The sequence below is a fragment of the Chlorocebus sabaeus genome, chromosome 24 (assembly GCF_047675955.1).
Source record: "Chlorocebus sabaeus isolate Y175 chromosome 24, mChlSab1.0.hap1, whole genome shotgun sequence".
Taxonomy (NCBI): Eukaryota; Metazoa; Chordata; class Mammalia; order Primates; family Cercopithecidae; genus Chlorocebus; species Chlorocebus sabaeus.
Window position 1 is genome coordinate 56,908,910 of NC_132927.1, and position 20,701 is coordinate 56,929,610.

Sequence of the window (20,701 nt, forward strand, 5' to 3'; positions counted from 1 at the left end):
CTACCACTCATGTGAAATTACTCCTGCGCGTATGTGTGTGTGTGTGTTTGTGTGTGTCTGTGTCTGTACAGGAATGGCAGAGTTTGGACGTCTCTCCCTCAAAAATTTAAACGAAAAATGAACTCTAGGACAGGACAGGGACTGGTGTTGTTTTTTAATGGGTGGATCTTGAGGAGACCCGGGAATAGGAGCTATATAAATAAGAGACCAGTAGGGTGGCATTCATTTATTTATTTAGTAAACAGAAAATTATTGAGTACCTACTAAGATGAGGCACTGTGCTAAGTAGTGGACATCCGGAAAAGTGTAAGATGTGAGAGTTGATTGACAGGTATGATAGGAAATTACAGTTCATTGAAAGGTAAATTTTTGTTTTGAAACCTAAACCCCATAGCTAAATGGATCCAAGAATTTAACAAATATTTATTCAGTTCTGTTGATGATCTTCCCCTTGAAATATTCTTTTGCTAAACTTCATAGCACTATGTGTTCCTGAAATTATTTCCTTTATGTCTTAGATTCCTTTGCAAGATTTTCATCCTTAGCCTGTTGTTTAAATGTTGGTGTTTCCTAGGGTTCTGGCCTAGGATTTCATTTCTCCTCATTCTAAATACTTCCCCTGGGAGTTCACATTCGCTATATGACTTTTAGTATCATTCCTACGATATGGACAACAGATATGATGGCATCAAATTCTGCATGTTCAGATCAAACACCTTCTGAGCTCCAGACTCATATGAACTAACCTTAACATTACCTCCTGGACATTTCAAAATACCAAAAACTGAACGGATCAACTTCCTCCTATATCACTGACGAGCACAACTATCTGTGAAGCTGCTGAATCGAGAAACCCAAGAATCATTCTTAACTCCTTCCCTTTTACTTCCTAACAACCAATCTCAAAGTTCCATGGACTTTATATTCTAAAACATAGTAAGAAGTCACCCACTCCTCTTCATGCTCTCTGATGCCACCCAATCCAGGTCACCGGCATCTCTTGCCGAGAGTCTCACAAACATCTGCTTAATTGGTCTCCCTGGTTTCAATCTTGCCTGCCTCTAATTATTTTTCATGTTACAGCCAGGTATCTCTTTCAAATGCAGACTTACCATATTGTTCTCTTATTTCAAACCCTTTTCCAATTTCTCATATACTGAAGGTAAAGTCCAAACTCCTCCACAAGGTCTTTTAGACCTTCGTTTACTTAAAAAGTTCTCGTTTTGTTGCCCCTCTCTCAGATGCTACATTCCAATATACTGAACTTTCAGTTCCTTAGACATGAAACTGCACTCTTTTACCCTAGGCCTTCCCCTATCCTTTCCACTGCTGAAAACTTTTATCTTCACTGTAGACTTGCCTAGCTAACTCCTAGTTATCATTCCAACATTGGCTTTCTTTGGGAAGCCTACTTGGATTGCCACCCCACTCCAGTTTAACCTACCTCAACTGTACTTAATTCCCGTTCAGTTCTGTCAACCTACACTTACCTATGACAAACAAGGACAGATGTTCTTACGATATGTTCCCACAGTCACTTATACTTTTCCTTTAATATGATTTTTGAGCATTTTATTATAAAAACTGATTTTTATAGTCTTCACTAATTGTAATATAGAGGGCAAGAAGCCATCCAGTATACACAGCTTGCCTTTGTATACCTAGCACCTAGTACAGTGGTGTGCACAGAATTGGTGATGGTAAGTGTTTGTTCAATGAGTAAATAGAGTACCTCATTTATAGGAAATTGGAAAGGGTTTAGAGCTAAATAAAATACCCCCTACCCCTAAGGAGAATAGCATAAAATGCAGAATGTCTGTTATACATAATTATAAGATGATAATGAGTAAATAAAATTGACTCCAATTTGGATACATGAGGATGTGCTAACATTGTAAATTGGAATTAAATATTTAGCTCTCCCTTCTGGGATCATCTAATCCACACTAAACACTTCCGGAAGACAATTTTATGATTTTCTATTACAGATAAGAAAATAGGCACAGCAAAGTTAATTGAGTTATCCAAGGTTACTCAGTGAATCAGAAACAGAGCCAGGTACTATTGTGTCATTGTAGGATTTCAGCCTATATACTTGAATAGTATTCTCCAAACTATCATCTCTGATATTCATATGTGAATATAGAAATCAGGAATATAGGCACTTTTCCAAGGATTTTCCTCTAACCTTTAACATTAAAGGCTTTCTGTGACATGCTTCTGTACTCTTTTACATTCCGAGAGTTCCTTCTTTATTCATAATAGAGTGTTAATATCAGGCACCAGTTACCAATACAAAGTGTCAACATTTAACTCTTCTGCTCTGGGACATCATATTACACATTCTCCAACTATAAATGTCCATAGCTAGTTGGCTGGTGCATTCTACTGCACTGGATGGACATTTCAGTAGAAAATGCTGCCAGTATTTAATAAACATTTGAGAAGCAACATAGGCTATTAAATTTAATGAGATTACTAGTTCCAACATTTGTACCATGAAAGAAAAAATTACTTGTGCTGCCATTTCAAAAGGCCAGATATACACTCAATAAGTATGTTTATATATGCTATTCTGGATAAACACAACACTTAACCACAATGCCCAAAAAGACTTTCTCAATATACACATTTAGTGTACAAAGAGCTACGCTTTTTGTAACAACAAGTATTGCTGATATTAGTTTCACAGAGATAGGCAGGTCAAGTATACACTTGAGATTCTTCCTAGCCCCAGACTGGACTAACCAAGGCTCTTTTTTTTTTTTTTAACATATATATACCTGAATATAGTAAGAGATGTTAAAATAATCTAATCTGTACAAAACCACAGTTAACATGTACCATTTTTATTAGATGTATAAACTATGCTTCCTCTGCATTTTCAGATCAATTATATAATTTTCTCTTAATGGATATACCATCAAGTAGAAGAATCCCCAATCACAGAACATTTCCCTTGCTCTTTGGACTTTATGTGGCCTATCTTTCATTTGCCAAAAGCAAAAATCTTTACCCTTAAAGCACTCAAACCAGCTCATTACATCACTCTCCAGTCTTGCCTTGTAGCTCCAGGCCAATGAAGAACTCTAAATGTCCAAAGTATTTACTGTTCTTAATCCCCAACGCGACATTAAGTGAATTGGTTCTGTCATGGGAATATAACCGATTATGTTCCCCCTAATAAAGACAGACACTTGAGTTAGCCATTTGTAAGTTAGCCCAATGTGAAGGGAAGAGAGAACTTCTGTCAGATGTCAACTTGACATCCATTGCTCACGGAAGTGTCAATTAAAATTCAAGTGGAATCTTTCTAACACAATTTTCCAGCCCAAGCAATGTGAATAAACCTCTACTGAATTGAGAGGCTGTATAAGGCAATCTTAAGCTCTATTTATGTGTTAATTGGTTGGTCACTGGTAGATGACACCCATGGGGTCAGAATACTTTTGACTTTCACTTGAAAATGTAGATTCCATGAATTCATCCTCATTCATCAGTACTGTTTTGAGGGAAATGACTATGAAGGCATACTGCCTTCATTTCCTAATGCTGCAGTTCCTGTTATGCTATACCAAGGAATAAAATTTCCTATCAAAAGCAGCATAGATGCTGATTTGGCTTCCTGCTTTAGATCACTGCTCTCAGAAGCACTGATCTAAAGGAAGCAAATTCCAACTTTATAGTTCTGACGTTGTCCTTGTCACCCCATTTGCTATACCAGAATGAATGTGACAACAATAAAGGATAAAAGAGCAGAAAACAAATGTTTTCATACCAAGGAGTCTTGCCCTATTTAAGAATTTACCTGCAGAGATCCCATTTCTTCATCTTTTCTTTGGGTCTCTTCCAGTAGATCTGTAATAAGAAAGTAAAATACCCATCAAAATACAATGTAAAAATGAGTTGCCTCTTATCATTAAATGCAGTTCAGCCAGTAGCTTGTATAAACTGTTGCCTGAGAAGAGAATTGGATGTTGAAGTGTGAGAAGCAATGTAAAAGAAACACCCTCTAATCCCAACTGATGACATTCAGAGCGCTGGAGCCTGCCAACTCCAAGCTAGCTGAGAAGCCCTGGGACGTCTCTCAGCTTTACCTGACATACCAAAGGATAATAGTAAATCAATTAAAAATCTGTAATCATACCAATATTTTAGGAATTTTGGTCTCATGCTTGTATAACTAAACGCTACATAAAATTTCCTTTAGAAAAAAAAGAAAAGCCTTTTTCTTTTGAAAGAAAAATTAGAAACAAACCATTTGCCCTTAAAATAAGCTCCCAAGCCAAGTTCCGCCCCTAGAGTCAATTTTTATAACCAAATTAAAACACCCTGGAATAATAAGTGTTATTAATGGAAGTGGAACACCACCTCATCCATAAAGTCTTATTAATTGTTGTTTCACATTGAGAGGGTGGGATGCATTGAAGCTACATTTGACTAAGAGTTTGGCACTATCCCAGAGAAATTAGTGGTTGGAAGGGAAGGTCGTCAACTGAAGAGAGCTCTGTCTTAATGCATGTATACAGCCATGGTGTCTCAGTGCCCTACATTAATTTGTGAACTTGCTATTAAGAAAACATATTTTCTGCCTGCAGCAATATCACCTTGTGCTATGATTTTATTATATCTCACAAACCTAAAGAGGACTAGGATGAGTCAGAACTTGGATGAAAACTGGCAAGAAACACCTACAGCAGTGTATATTAATATGAGTATTTACCTTACTCTCTCTTTGATATAGCTTACCACGAGGCTGTTACGTAAAAGGAAAACATAAGTTAGAGAAGCCTAACATGTATCCCAGAAAGGCAAGTTCAAATGTTTTAGCAAGTGCTATACTAGATATAGCAGGAAACAGTCATATAGTAGAGTGACAAAGTCATGCTGGTGTGTTGTAACTGTGTGTACACCAAAATTTCAGGAGACTTGGCAGATGACAGAACTGACGGTAATGACCCTTTGAGGCTGCAGAGCGAAGAGGGTTACAGACGAGAGGTAAGCAATCTCCTGAAGACACAGCATGCTGGGATTAAGGATAAGAGATTGTTTCTATTTTGTATGCTGTAGAGGAACTGACTTTGCTCCCAAAACCTCCCATAATCAGGTACATCAAAAAGTAAAAAGAGCAGGCCAGTGTTTTAGGGTGTATTTTTAAAGGGGTTTTGATTGGCATATCAGGTTCTTCAGCTATAAGATACAGAAACCAACTTGGGGTATGGAAGATTGTTCAAGTGCCCTCAATCATTTCTCTTCCTGCATCCTCACTCATTGGCATTGCGGTTTTGTAGCTACTTCCATCAAGAGGCCATGCACATCTGCTTCACTTCTTGCATCTGGGCTGGCCTCCTGACTTGATTTGGTGAGTACAATATAGCTGAGGTAACTCTGTTTCAGTCTGGACTGAGGCTTTAAGAGACCTCACACATTTCCACTTTTTCACTTGGAACCCTGTCACTGACATCTGAATAGGCCCAGGCCAACCTGCTAGATGACAACAGACACATGGTCTAGGACTCTTCCCACCTCTGTCACCCTGCAGGTTGCCCCAGCTGCCAGCCAGCAAATGCCCAGAAGCAGAGTTGCCCAGTCGATCTCAGGATGACTACAGATGACTGAGATGGAAACCCAACTGAGCAGACAAACTACCCAGCTGAGCCCAGTGTCAACTCCAACTCACAGAACCAAGAACTAAATAAATGGAATTCTGGAGTGGTTTGGTACCTGGGACTTGCTAACTGATAGCAATGAGTTGCTAATTGAATAACATGTACTTAGAAGTTATTAGAAGGATATAGAGGTAACAAATAGATACACTGGAAAAGAGGATCCCAAATCTGAAGGGAGTAACAACTAGAGCAGGTCTGGCTGGGTCGAGATGTGGGTAGGATGAGCTGATGAGCTAATGAGCATTTTATTCTGGGTTCCTCTAAACTTTATGTCATTCTACTCAAGATGAAACTGCATAAAGAGAACAGCTACTGAGCCTAGCTTAGATCTCTTGCCTACTGCTTGACTAGGGGAAAGTATGGAGTACTTTCATTGATAATCCCAAAAGGAGTGGACTAAGAATAGAAAGAATAGTCTCCAAATGCAAAATTATGGTTCTGTAACAGAAGGAACAACGGACATCAGGCAGGCCAACAAAACAGAGTTCTACACCACCTGGTTTCAGTAAACTGTGTCCTTACCCCAACTCTCTTCAATATTTGTGAGATATAAGATCACTGCTGTGTTCCTATGAGGACGTGGCTACTTAGCTCCATTATTTCTGGATATTAGGAGGTTCTCAGAGCTGGGCCCTTTGTAATGAATTACATTGTTTAGTGGTGCAGTCTAACTGGAGTAATACATAGTAGGGTTCATCAATCACAAAAGAAAACTAATCTTGTTCCTCCAGAGTCAACTTAGTATGGCAACTCCAAACACCTTAGATAAAACTTACTAGATCAATAATGAGTATCAGATCTTTTATGCAGCCAAACACAACTCACTCATCTGATAAAATATAGATGGAAAGAAGTCCAGTCTACTCACAGAACTTCATAAAATTATAGGAACTTAAAAATTATGTTCTCAGTTTTCTCCAAATACATACGGGTCATACTACTCTTCCGACAAATCTGATGCCAATGGCAATGCTTGATTTGGGATAGCTGAATAAAAACAACCAAAGAATTCCTAGAATTGGCATTTTAAATATACACATTTTAAATTTTAAATAAATATTCTCCCTGACTGGCCATCTTGTATAAACGGTATAAGCAGACACCTGTTTTGGGTTTTTTGTTTTGTTTTGTTTTGTTTTTCTTTGTGCCACATATCTTTTCTTTGAGAACTCCTGTTCTTCTTTTCCATGTGATTTCCATGAAACTTTTGGTCAGGAGGCCTAACTAACCTTTCCTGCTGCAGTAGGAAAGTAGGTCGTGGCCCAGGCTAGCAAGTCAGAGCATCTTATCCCCCTGAACATATGAGCTAAGCAACACCAGAGGTGTCCTATTAGAGGATTAATATGGATGCCAGGAGAGAAATTTTTTCCTTCTGAAGCCACAGCTTATATTAGCCTGGCGTTTCAAAGTCTGTATTTTCTACTATGTTGAAGAAACTTATTAAGCAATGAGGCCGGCAAAGAAGAAATGGGAGCCAAGAAACAGAATTGCTTGAGGACTACATCCACCCTTGACTGAAGCCCACAAACCTCCTGGACTTCCAATACATAATTCTTCTTCTATTCTTTTTCTTAAATTAGCTTTTGTTGGATTACTGCCATTTTTTAAAGTCTCCAGGGACGTGGTTGTATTGAACCTTCTTATCTCTATTCAGAAACCTAGAGAACTTAAGAGTTGAGAAGAACTTTCTAGTCCACCTTAAAATGTTTCATCCTACAACAAATATGTGAAGACATGAGACTCAAAGAAATGCAGGTGGTTTGGCTGAGATCACCTAGTTAGTACAAAGCCACTTCTAGAGCTTTGCTCTCCTATCATCCTGCTCTGTTTAATCATGCTCGCATTTGTACCTCTCAATACTTAATTGCACCCTTCTTCATACTGACTTAAAAATAAAATACACACTTGTCTGTATTCTTCTGACCTGCTTTAAAAGTTCTCTGACGTCAAGTCAACAATCAGGGCGTCCATGACTTTTTTTTTTTCTTTCTTCAGACAGTGTCTCCTCTGATGCCCAAGCTGGAGTGCAGTGGCATAATCTCGGCTCACTGCAACCTCCACCTCCTGGGTTCAAGCGATTCTCCCGTCTCAGCCTCCTGAGTAGCTGGGATTACAGGCACCACAGCCAGCACGCTTTGCTACTTTTTATATTTTTAGTAGAGACGGAGTTTCACCATGTTGGATGGGCTGGTCTTGAACTCCTGATCTCAAGTGATTCGCCCGCCTCGGCCTCCCAAAGTGCTGAGATTACAGGTGTGAGCCACTGCCTCTGGCCCATCCATATTTTACATCCATGTTCTCCTTAACTACTGCCTTTCTATGTTTGATATTTAACTTATATCCCCAAAATTGCTCACTCCACCTACACCATTGTTGTATGCCACTGCTCACTCGTTAGGTGCATTGTTCAAGCACATGCATTTGGAACGATGAACAGGGTCATTAACCTGTGCTGATGAAATATGGCTACTGGGCATTGCTGAGAAGCACCACTCTACTGCAAACAGACAAAACACGAGAGAATATAGGTGAGACCCCTAGATAGTTGAAGTGACTTAATACTGTGGTAACTGAGTGTGATTAGTATCCCTCATTATAATGAACAATCTTGTTGTTTGTTCTTATCAGCATGGAAAGAGCTGAAGGGCTGCTCTGCTCCCTTGCTCACCACTGACATATTCGTGTTTTCTTTTATTATTCTCTGGTTTGCTGTTCCATACAAATAGCAACTCAACTACTATGCAAGTTGCTGTGGTGAAATTTGCTTCCATCAACACTAGTTAATGAAAGACCTTTGGTAAAAAGGACAGCAGTCCTGTGTATTTTCCTTGGATTGGTTCCTTTTTCCTTTTTTTTTTTTTTTTTTTTTTTTGGAGACAGAGTCTTGCTCTGTCGCCCAGGCTGGAGTGCAGTGGCGCGATCTCGGCTCACTGCAAGCTCCACCTCCCAGGTTCACATCATTCTCTGGCTTCAGCCTCCCGAGTAGCTGGGACTACAGGTGCCCGCCACCATGCCCGGCTAATTTTTTGTATTTTTAGTAGGGAAAGGGTTTCACCGTGTTAGCCAAGATGGTCTCGATCTCCTGACCTTGTGATCTGCCCGCCACGGCCTCCCAAAGTGCTGGGATTACAGGCATGAGCCACCGCACCTGGCCACAATTTTTTAAGTGAGCTGATACTCACTCATTATGACATAAAGTCATTAGAGGGAGAAAAAGCCATATAAAAAAGCAGAACATCATGAATGAGAATTGGATAATCCAGTTGTCCTGTTTTTTCTTGTTTCTGTTTTACATTTCTCTGGCACACGTAGGGTTAATATATCACAACCATGTTTTTGGCTAAGATAGTTTTATATCTCTTCCTCTGCAGTCTTTGCAACCAGTGATCTGGCTGTTAAAGGAGGTTTGACACTTTTTAATGTTGATTTTGGTGTCTGGTAACCAAGAAGCAGATAGATTGTTTGTTTATTTTTAAAAGGTGAGTCATGTCCAGGTGTGTATGAGCAACTCACCCACCTAGTAACTTGAACCTTCCTAGGAAGACTGAAGATCAAACTGGGAAATGACTATTTTTTTCTTTAACCATTCCTATGAAATGCCTCATCCATATTATAACTCAGCTCAGCTGATAATGGAGAGAAAGTTATAGAAACAGGGGCTTCTGACACAGCAACATTTATAACAACAGCACTGGACAGAGTAACATTGGCAGCAGAATATGCTGAGTTACTGATTGCAGTTTAGAGAAAAGCATTTAGCTCTGGCTCTTGTAACTTACTGTAATTCAGTGCACCTGTCCAGTGTTATTCTATGTGTCCCGGAATTTACTAAACACAATAGATAATGCAAATTCTCCAAATAATTCAATATTTTATTAAAAAGTAAATTTATGCTATTTCTATTTGTGAGTGGCAGTCATATAATTTCATATAATGAAATTCATCAAATAAAGCAGCACATACAACCCTTACGAGCCTATAAATGATGGACTTAGCCTTCTACCATTCCATTCCAGATACTCAAGACATTAGCTACATGCCAAAGATAATGGTCAGTTTCTCTTTTTCTTCCTTAGCTACCCAGTTATTGGAATCATTGACATTTTAGAAACAAGAGAACACAGAAATAATCTAATCGTAGGGTTCCTTTTTTCCCCTAAAGAAGTACAATTCTGTCTTATAAGTGAAATCATATATACTTTCTAATGTAAATTATAAATACGTAATTTAAAAAGCCGAGAAGGAGCTGCTTTCAAGGAAACAGAAGTGGAAAGCCTGGGGGCCAGCCCGCCAAGCTCCTTCCTATCCTTAGGTAGACCCCTGTGGTGGCATGGTGAAGCCGCAAAGCTCCAAATAATCCTGACTGAAAGCTACTGATCTAATCTAGTGTCCTGGGGTTACACCGTGGAGGACTGAGTTCCGAGATCAAATATTTGTCAATGTCACATAGCTAGTTAATGGTGCATCAATCTGATCCCAGGGCTTTTGAATTGGACCAGGGTCCAGTACTTTTTTTTTTTCTTTACACAAAAGTGACTGCCGTGCTTTGACTCTCAAGATTTGTATTGAAATGACATAGTATTCCAATGCCTATGCATTTTCTAATGCCTCTCCAAACAGAAACAGAAGAAAACGTCATTAAAGCACTTGTGTAACACCAACAATCTGTGGGAAGACCTACAGTTACCAACTGTCCATGTTAAGATTCCTCAGTTTTCGAAGACAACATCTAAAAACATGGCTATGATGGAAAGCAAACACCTAGACACTTAAGAAGACAGTTGTTTCAGCAAGATATATTCAATATAGGGCATACAGAAGATTTCACAAAATCAAACAGCAACACAAAATCTGTTTCAATGAATGACAGTTAGTTTCTCAGCTTAATATAACATTTGCCAGCAAACGTTTTTCCTATTTTATTGTACTAGTAAAGAAAAATAGAATAAAGGTATAACAATATGACTATATTAGCTCAAATACCTAAACAACAATCAAATGTGTTGGGCTTTCAGTTAATATATGTAAAACACTTAAAATAGTGCTTGGTATATAAGAAGCATTATATATGTATTTGCTCTCATTATTTTTTTTAAATCACCTTTAAATATCTCAGCTAAAATCAGGAAAATGTGCAAAACAAACAGTTGTAACTTAAAACAAACAAGCAACAAAGGCCTATTAGTAAACTTCTTTTAGACATCATCTATTATAAGTAGCTACATTATTTAGAACTCTGCCATATCTACTGCCACCCACTGGTACATATCTGGATATACCACAATGAGTTAAGAGTTTTCTCATCCAGCCTTACCACAGAAAACACACAGGTTAAAATGAAGAACAACATTCAAAAAGTATGGCTATCCCTTGCGGTTTGTCTCAGACACTGAAACAACATGCTGGTCTACAGATGGAGCCCAATTGGTCCAATAAATGAAAAGTTTATAGTCCACTGTCTGTCTTGGGTATGTGGTAAAACATCCAAATACAGGTACTCATGTTTTTCTTTGATGTTAATTCATTTCTGGTGAAACTTTCCACTTCGACAACCTTAGAGATTTAAAACCTCTTGCCACAAAACTGCTACAGTACAGAAAATAGCACAATAATCTACCCCATTCCACCTCATTCTTGAGTCTGGCACTGAGAAACACCCTGATATAGAATGAAAATTCTGACTCAGTCAACTATTAAGTTTTTTGTCATTTCTATTGGTAACATGAGCAGAGAAAGTAAGAACATATTCATTAAGAAACACATCAGTGTTCTAAATCGGCCTATGGGCTGTCTTGGCCAAAATGAGCAAGAGAAGTTTATGATCTTTTATAAACATTATTTCAAGAATAAGTTTCATATGCTGAAATCCAGGCATAAAATCGTTTTTCTTCCCACATGTACTCTGCATTACGTTCACATAATGGGAAGTTTGTTTTCATTTAAATTACTTGGGCTGGGAGAAAGTTTATCCTATGCTCTGGTCTTGTTCTAGATTCATAAGGTCAACCGGGTATACATTTTGGGGTTCACAGAAGTGCTGATTATTTGACTTACTCTTTGATCATCTCTTCTTTACAGAAGCTACAAAAGTTTGTGCTGGTTTCTTGAGGTACCTACTGAACCAGATCTAGGCTTCTCAGGCCTTGTAGATTCCTGGGTCTACTCTAGATCAAAACGAAATTTGAAACTTTTAGTGATTTTTTTTTCTAGTTTCTGCAATTCTTATATTCTAGGAGTAAAACAGACCTCAGAAGTGGAATAATGGCATGATATATATCAGTGATGTGCACTTAGTTACAGAGTACAGCTCAATGTCAAACACCAACTGTTTCCTCTGGCAATTCACACACAGACAGTATGTACCCATGTATTTATATCTGGTACATCACAATGTAAACATATCCTGGGCTTAAATAGAGACAATTTATTTTAACTTATTCCTCATAAATATCAGTATTTCCTACCAAATTTGGCCTAGTATATTGATATATTCCCTCAGGGAAGTAAATGATTAGAGAGTTTTAAGGTGTATATGACATATATACAAAACATTTGACAGTAAAGGAGATACAACTGAAAATTTTGAAAAATTCTGAAATTTAAATCTTCAGTTTTAAACCTGATTGGTAAACAAATCTTAAACTACTAAAAGAAGTCCAAGTTCAGATATATGGTGTTTCATAGTTGTCCCATCCCCTCCCCACTTTGAGGCCATTTAAAAGATCAATTATTATAGTTCAGTTCTATTCAAAGTGTTTGTATCTTACAAAATCCTTTCCTTAAAAACTTAATGTTAATATTTTTACATAAAAACATTATGTTTTCATTCAGTGAGCTTTCAAAAAAAGCATGGGACTTTTACTAAGTTTTAGAAGTATTTTTGCTATACCTCCAGGTGGGGAAATGACTTAAATCCTCTTTGTCTCAGTCTCCTCATCCATAAAGCTTCAAAACACATTGAGTCTTATCTCACTTCATGAAGCAGCCATGAGGAAGAAAACGGGATAAGAAAGCGGGAATTAAGGTAGTTAATCAGATATCTGTAATATAAAGATTATCCTTAATTACACATGTGGGTTCAATGTAATAAAAAGACACTGTGAAAAAGACTCAACTGGTCCTTACTGATTTTGAATATGGAGGAAGGGGGCATGAGCCAAGGGATGAAGGAAACCTCTAGAAGCTGGAAAAGGCAAGAAAACAGATTCTTCAAGAGCCTTCAGAGAATAAGGCAGTCTGCTGACATCTTGATTTTAGCACAGTGAGATCCATTTTGACTTCTGACCTCCAGAGGTATGTTATTTTAAGCCACTAAATTTGTAGTAATTCATTATAGAAAACTAACACACCTCAGAACATTCATTAAGTGATAAATTCAACTCTAAGCAAATTTAAGGGTTCACAACATCAACCCTTAATTCTGGTATCTGGTAATCAAAATGTACTATACATGGTATATGGCATACCACATTCAGTGAAAGCCTTGCGAAGAAACCTGTGATTAGGTAGGTACAGTGAAGAGGAGGTCTTTCGTGGCAAAACTTGAATGTAACATGTTATAAGCTGTGACTCCAAAATTGTTAGTTTCCTCAGTGAAAGAGTCATGCACACCTGCATTTAGCTCCTCAAAAATTTCTTACTGAGTTGCTTACAATTTTCCCCACTTCTGCACCTAGGCTGGAGTGTAATTATGTAGACCAAGCTGTAAAGTTTAGTCATCCCTATAAAAGGCATGTGCTGATATTAACATTCAAGGTACAGTTTGGTATGCAATACCCCAAGGGTAAGAACTGTTTACCACTATATCCTCAGTGCCTAGCAAATACTATTTCTCTAAGTATTTTTAAAATAATGACAATATCTATAAGAAACTAGATAATAACTGTCTGGCATGCAATATGATGTCATCTACCAGATTGTAGATGCCAATAAATTAGTTTAATATTATCCCTTATTAAATTTTTTTTTTCTGGACTGAATTTGAAAATTCAGGTAACAAGCATTTTACAATTCTCCTTCACACAGTGGAAAAGAATGAGAATTCAGGAATCTGCTTCACATATAAAGAGCAAGTCCAGGATAATACCCAGTGAGTAGGCAGTAATGAGACACAAGAATGATCAGCTGCAGCATGACTTAGAGTAAATCTGTGTTGTACTGAAGCAAGGACGTGAATCCTCACAGAACTGGGTATTCATCTTGAAATGGCAAGCATGTGCTTACATACCTGAAAATTTCCAAATTTTGATAAGAGACATAACTCTTGGATTGAAGAACCTATGTGAACCCGAAAGAAGATAAACATAAGGAAATCCACGTGAAGATACTTCATAGAGTTCTAAAAACCAAAGGCAAAGAACAAGTCTTGAAAAGCAGTAAGACAGAAACAACATCTTAGTTATAGGGGGAAACAATTAGAATAATAATGAAATTCTCATTAGAAATCACAGAGGCCATTAAAAAAGTCACATTTTAAAAAAATGCTAAAAAACAAAACTGACAACCCAGAATCCTATATCTAGTGAAAATACCATTTAGGAATAAAGGTGAAGGCAAGATATTCCTAGGAAGAAAAATTAAGATAATTTATGGCCAGCAGACCTATCCTAAAGAATGACTAAAAGAAATTCTCTAAAAAGAAAGGACATGATAAGAGAAGGAATTTTAGAAGAGGAGAAAAAAAAGAAGGAAGACAAACAAAAATATAGATACATACAATAGAAATCTTTTGAAGTTTCTAGATTATGTTTCATGGTTGAAGCAAAAATTGTAACAATACCTTATATGGTCCTAAAAGTATTTAGAGGGAACATTTAAGACTAACAGCAGATCTCTTGGCAGAAACCCTACAAGCCAGAAGAAAGTGGGGCCAATATTCAACATTCTTAAAGAAAAGAATTTTCAGCCCAGAATTTCATATCCAGCCAAACTAAGCTTCATAAGCGAAGGAGAAATAAAATCCTTTACAGGCAAGCAAATGCTGAGAGATTTTGTCACCACCAGTCCAGTCTTGCAAGAGCTCCTGAAGGAAGCACTAAATATGGAAAGGAAAAACCAGTACCAGCCACTGCAAAAACATACCAAATTGTAAAGACACTAGGAAGAAACTGTATCAACTAACAGGCAAAATATAGCTAGCATCATAATGACAGGATCAAATTCACACATAACAATATTAACCTTAAATGTAAATGGGCCAAATGCCCCAATTAAAAGACACAGACTGGAAAACTGGATAAAGAGTCAAGACCCATTGGTGTGCTATATTCAGGAGACCCATCTCACATACAAAGACACACATAGGCTCAAAATAAAGGGATGGAGGAATATTTACCAATCAAATGGAAAGCAAAAAAAAAAAAAAAAAAAAAATTCAGGGATTGCAATCCTAGTCTCTGATAAAACAGACTTTAAACCAACAAAGTTCAAAAAAGACAAAGAAGGGCACTACATAATGGTAAGGAAATCAATGCAACAAGAGCTAACTATCCTAATTATATATGTACCCAATACAGGAGCACCCAGATTCATAAAGTAAATTCTTAGAGACCTACAAAGAGACATAGACTCCCACACAACTATAGTGGGAGATTTTAACACCCCACTGTCAATATTAGACAGATCAATGAGACAGAAAATTAACAAGGATATTCAGGACTTGAACTCAGCTCTGGACCAAGCAGACCTTACAGACATCTACAGAACTCTCCACCCCAAATCAACAGAATGTACATTCTTCTCAGCACCACATCACACTTATTCTAAACCTGACCACATAATTGGAAGTAAAACACTCCTCAGCAAATGCAAAATAATGGCAATCATAACAAACAGTTTCTCAAACCACAGTGCAATCAAATTAGAACTCAGGATTAAGAAACTCACTCAAAACTGTACAACTACATGGAAACTGAACAACTGGCTCCTGAATGACTACTGGGTAAATAACGAAATCAAGCCTGAAATAAATAAGTTATTTAAAACCAATGAGAACAAAGACACAACATACCAGAATCTCTGGGACACAGATAAGCAGTGTTTAAAGGGAAATTTAATTTATAGTGCTGAATGCCCACAGGAGAAGGGGGGAAGATCTAAAATCGACACCCTAACGTCACAATTAAAAGAAATAGAGAAGCCAGAGCAAACAAAATCAAAAGCTAGCAGAAGACAAGAAATAACTGAGATCAGAGCAGAACTGAAGGAGACAGAGACACGAAAAACCCTTCAAAAAAATCAATGAATCCAGGAGCTGCTTTTTGAAAATATTAACAAAATAGACTACTATCCAGACTAATAAAGAAGAAAAGAGAGAAGAATCAAATAGACACAATAAAAAATGGTGAAGGGGATACCATCACTTAGCCCACAGAAATGCAAACTACCATCAGAGAATACTATAAATACCTCTACACAAGTAAACTAGAAAATCTAGAAGCAATGGATAAATTCCTGGACACATACACCCAAGAATAAACTAGGAAGAAGCCGAATCCCTGAAGAGACCAATAACAAGTTCTGAAATTGAGGTAGTAAATAATAGCCTACCAACCAAAAAAAGTCCAGGACCACATGGATTCACAGCCGAATTCTACCAGAGGTACAGGAGGGGCTGGCACCACTCCTTCTGAAACTATTCCAAACAATAGAAAAAGAGGGAATCCTCCCTAAGTCATTTTATGAGGCCAGCACCATCCTGATACCAAAATCAGGTGGAGACACAACAAAAAAAGAAAATTTCAGGCCAATATCCCTGATGAACACTGCAAAAATCCTAAATAAAATACTGGCAAACCGCATCCAGCAGCACATCAATAAGCTTATCCATAATGATCAAGTCAGCTTCACCCCTGGGATGCAAAACTGTTTCAGCATACACCGATCAATAAACGTAATCATGTAAACAGAACAAATGACAAAAGCCACATAATCATCTCAATAGATGCAGAAAAGGACTTCGACAAAATTCAACAGCCCTTCATGCTAAAAACTCTCAATAAACTAGGTATTGAGGTAACACATCTCAAAATGATAAAAACTATTTATGACAAACCCACAGCCAATATCATACTGAATGGGCAAAAACTGGAAGCATTCCCCTTGAAAACCAGCACAAGACAAGGAAGCCCTCCCTCACCACTCCTGTTCAACATAGCACTGGAAGTTCTGGCTATGGAAATCAGGCAAGAGAATTCCAGAAATAAATGGTATTCAAACAGGAAGAGAGGAAGTCAAATTGTCTCTGTTTGCAGATGACATGATTGTTTATTTAGAAAACCCCATCATCAGCCAGGCAAGGTGGCTCACACCTGTAATCCCAGCACTTTGGGAGGCCAAGACGGGCGGATCACGAGGTCAGGAGATCAAGACCATCTTGGCTAACACGGTGAAACCCTGTCTCTGCTAAAGAAAATACAAACAAATTAGCCAGGCATGGTGGTGGGCACCTGCAGTCCCAGCTACTTGGGAGGCTGAGGCAGGAGACTGGCATGAACCCAGGAGGCAGAGCTTGCAGTGAGCCAAGATCGCACCACTGCACTTGCACTCCAGCCTGGGTGACAGAGCAAGACTCCATCTCAAAAAAAAAAAAAAAAAAAAAAGAGAAAAAGGAAAAAAAGAAAACCCCGTTGTCTCAGCCCCAAATCTCCTTAAGCCAATAAGCAGCTTCAGCAAAGTCTCAGGATACAAAATCAATGTGCAAAAATCACAAGCATTCCTATACAACAATAATAGACAAACAGAGAACCAAATCATGAGAGAATTCTCATTCTTAATTGCCACAAAGAGAATAAAATAACCAGGAATACAACTTATAAGGGATGTGAAGGACCTCTTCAAGGAGAGCTACAAGCCACTGCTCAAGGAAATAAGAGAGCACACAAACACATGGAAAAACACAAACAAATGGAAAAACATTCCATGCTCATGAATAGGAAGAATCAATATCGTGAAAACAGCCATACTGCCCAAAGTAACTTATAAATTCAATGCTATACCCATCATGCTACTATTGACTTTCTTCACAGAATTAGGAAAAAACTATTTTAAATTTCATATGGAACCAAAATATAGCCCATATACCCCAGACAATCCTAAACAAAAAGAACAAAGTGGGAGGCATCATGCTACCTGACTTCATACTATACTACAAGGCTACAGTAAACAAAACAGCATAGTATTGGTACCAACACAGATATATAGACCAATGGAACAGAACAGAGGCCTCAGAAATAACTCTACACATCTACAACCATCTGACCTTTGACAAACCAGACAAAAACAAGCAATGGGGAAAGGATTCCCTATTTAACAAATGGTGTTGGGGTAACTGGCTAGCCACATGCAGAAAACTGAAACTGGAACCCTTCCTTACACCTTATACAAAAATTAACTCCAGATGAATTAAATACTTAAACATAAGACCTAAAACCATAAAAACCCTAGAAGAAAACCTAGGCAATACCATTCAGGACATAGGCATGGACAAAGACTTCATGACTGAAACACCGAAAACAATGGCAACAAAAGCCAAAATTCATAAATGGGATCTAATTAAACTAAAGAGCTTCTGCACAGCAAAAGAAACTATCATCAGAGTGAACAGGCAACCTACAGAATGGGAGAACATTTTTGCAATCTCTCCATCTGACAAAGGGCTAGAATCCAGAATCTACAAGGAACTTAAACAAATTTGTAAGAAAAAAACCAAACAACTCCATCAAAAAGTGGGCGAGGGATATGAATAAACACTTCTCAAAGGAAGACATTTACGCAGCCAACAAACATATGAGAAAAAGCTCATCATCACTGGTCATTAGAGAAATGCAAATCAAAGCCACAATGAGATACCATCTCACGCCAGTTAGAATGGCAGTCATTAAAAAGTCAGGAAACAACAGATGCTGGAGAGGATGTGGAGAAATAGGAATACTTTTACACTGTTGGTGGGAGTGTAAAGTAGTTCAACCATTGTGGAAGACAGTGTGGCAATTTCTCAAGGATCTAGTACCAGAAATAGGACAGCATTAGGAGAGATAAGTAAAGTAGATGATGGGTTGATGGGTGCAGCAAACCACGATGGCACCTGCATACCCATGTAACAAACCTGTATGTTCTTCACATGTATCCCAGAATTTAAAGTATAATTTTAAAAATTAATAAACAGGAAGGTAAAAAACATGAACAGAAAGTTTTTACATTTCAATCTGATGATACTGTGATATCACACAGACTGTGATAAGCTAGGTGTATATAATACCCAGAGGAACTACTAAAAGCTTATATAAAGAGTTTTACTCAAAAACAAACGATAAATCAAAATGTAATTCTAAAGACTATTCAGATAACCCAAAGGAAGGAAGGTATATTAGTCTGTTCTCACACTGCTAATAAAGACATACCTGAGACTGGGTAATTTATAAAGAAAGAGGTTTAATGAACTCACAGTTCAAAATGGCTGAGGAGGCCTCACAATCATGACAGAAGGCAAGGAGGAGAAAAGTCACATCTTACATGGCGGCAGGCAAGAGAGCTTGTGTAGGGGAATTCCCCTTATAAAATCATCAGATCTCATGAGACTTACTCACTATCACCAGAACAGCATGGGAAAGACCTGACCTCATGATTTAATCATCTCTCACTGTGTCCCTCCCACGACAAATGGAAATTATGGAAGCCACAATTCAAGGTGAGATTTGGTTGGGGACAGAGCCAAACCATATCAGAAGCGGTTGGGGGGAGAGGCAGGGGAGAGAAAATGCAGAACATAGAGAGAAAAAAGGCAGACTTAAATCCTAACACATCAATAATTATATAAAAACGGTTTAAATATACCAATCAAAAGACGGAGATTGCTAGAGTGAATTAAAGAACATGCCCCAATTTTATGCTATCTACAGAAAACTAACCTAAAGTGTAATGATATGGTTATTATATCATGAAAGTAAAAATAAATCATGTAAATATTAGGTCAAATTCAAAATTAGAGTTGGAAATTTCAATATTACTCTCTCAAAAATTGACAGAAAAACTTGACAGAAAACCATCAAGAATATGCAGAAGCATAAAAAAACCTATAAATAGTTAGAAACTAAATAAACCCTTCTAAATAATCCATGAGTCAAAGAAAAGGTCTCAAGGGAGGTTTAAAAATATCCCACAAATTGGATAAAAATGAAAACAGCTAGGCACAGTGGCTCATGCCTGTGATCTCAGAGCTTTGGGAGGCTGAGGCAAGAGGATCACTTGAGCCCAGAAGGTTGAGACCAGCCTGGGCAATACCGTGAGATCCCTTCTCTATATAAAATTGTAAATATGATTAGCTGGGTGTAGTGGCTTGCACCTAGAGTGTAGTCCTAGCTACTTGGGAGGCTGAAGCAGAAGGATCACTTGAGCCCAGGAGTTGGTGGCTATGATCCTCAGTGAGCTGAGGCAGAAGGATCACTTGAGCCCAGGAGTTGGTGGCTATGATCCTCAGTGAGCTGGTTGAGCCATTGCACTCTAGTCTGAGTGCACATTGTCACAAAAAAAAAAAAAAAAAAAAAAGAAAAGAAAAGAAAAGAAAAAGAAAATATCACAAAAATAGCACATATCAAAATATGTAGGACAAAGCTGATGCAGTTCTGAGAGGAAAATTTATGAAACTAAATGCATGCATTTGAAAAAAGGAAAAGTCTTAAATGAATACTCTATGCTCCTACCTCAAGAACCTTAAAAAACAAATCAAAACAAAACAAAAAAAAGACCAGCAAACAGAAGTAATAAAGATAAGAACAAAAATCAATGAAATTGAGAACAGGAAACAACAGAGAACAAGAGGGAAAAAGTCAATGAAACAATGAGCTGATCCCTTACATAGTTCAATAAAATTGACAAACCTTTACCAAGATTGACGGAGAAAGAGAGAGGGGGCAGGGAGCAATGGAGAGTGAAGAGAGAACACAATTACCAAAGTTAGGAATGAAGACATTCCTATAAGTCCTGCTGTTATGAGAAGGATTTTAAGGGAAGACTGCAAACAACTTTACAAACAT

The 20,701-nt window shown here is 37.8% G+C and overlaps 1 protein-coding gene across 9 annotated transcripts in view; it reads right to left on the reverse strand.

The window, feature by feature from the left end:
* CEP128 (centrosomal protein 128) overlaps positions 1-20,701 on the reverse strand; it is a 442,691-nt gene that overhangs the window by 82,896 nt on the left and 339,094 nt on the right. For all 9 annotated transcript variants that reach the window (XM_073011225.1, XM_037984338.2, XM_073011227.1 and 6 more), the window contains one exon: positions 3,809-3,858. In XM_073011225.1, coding sequence (XP_072867326.1) covers positions 3,809-3,858 — 50 coding nt within the window. The remainder of the gene's footprint in view (positions 1-3,808; positions 3,859-20,701) is intronic.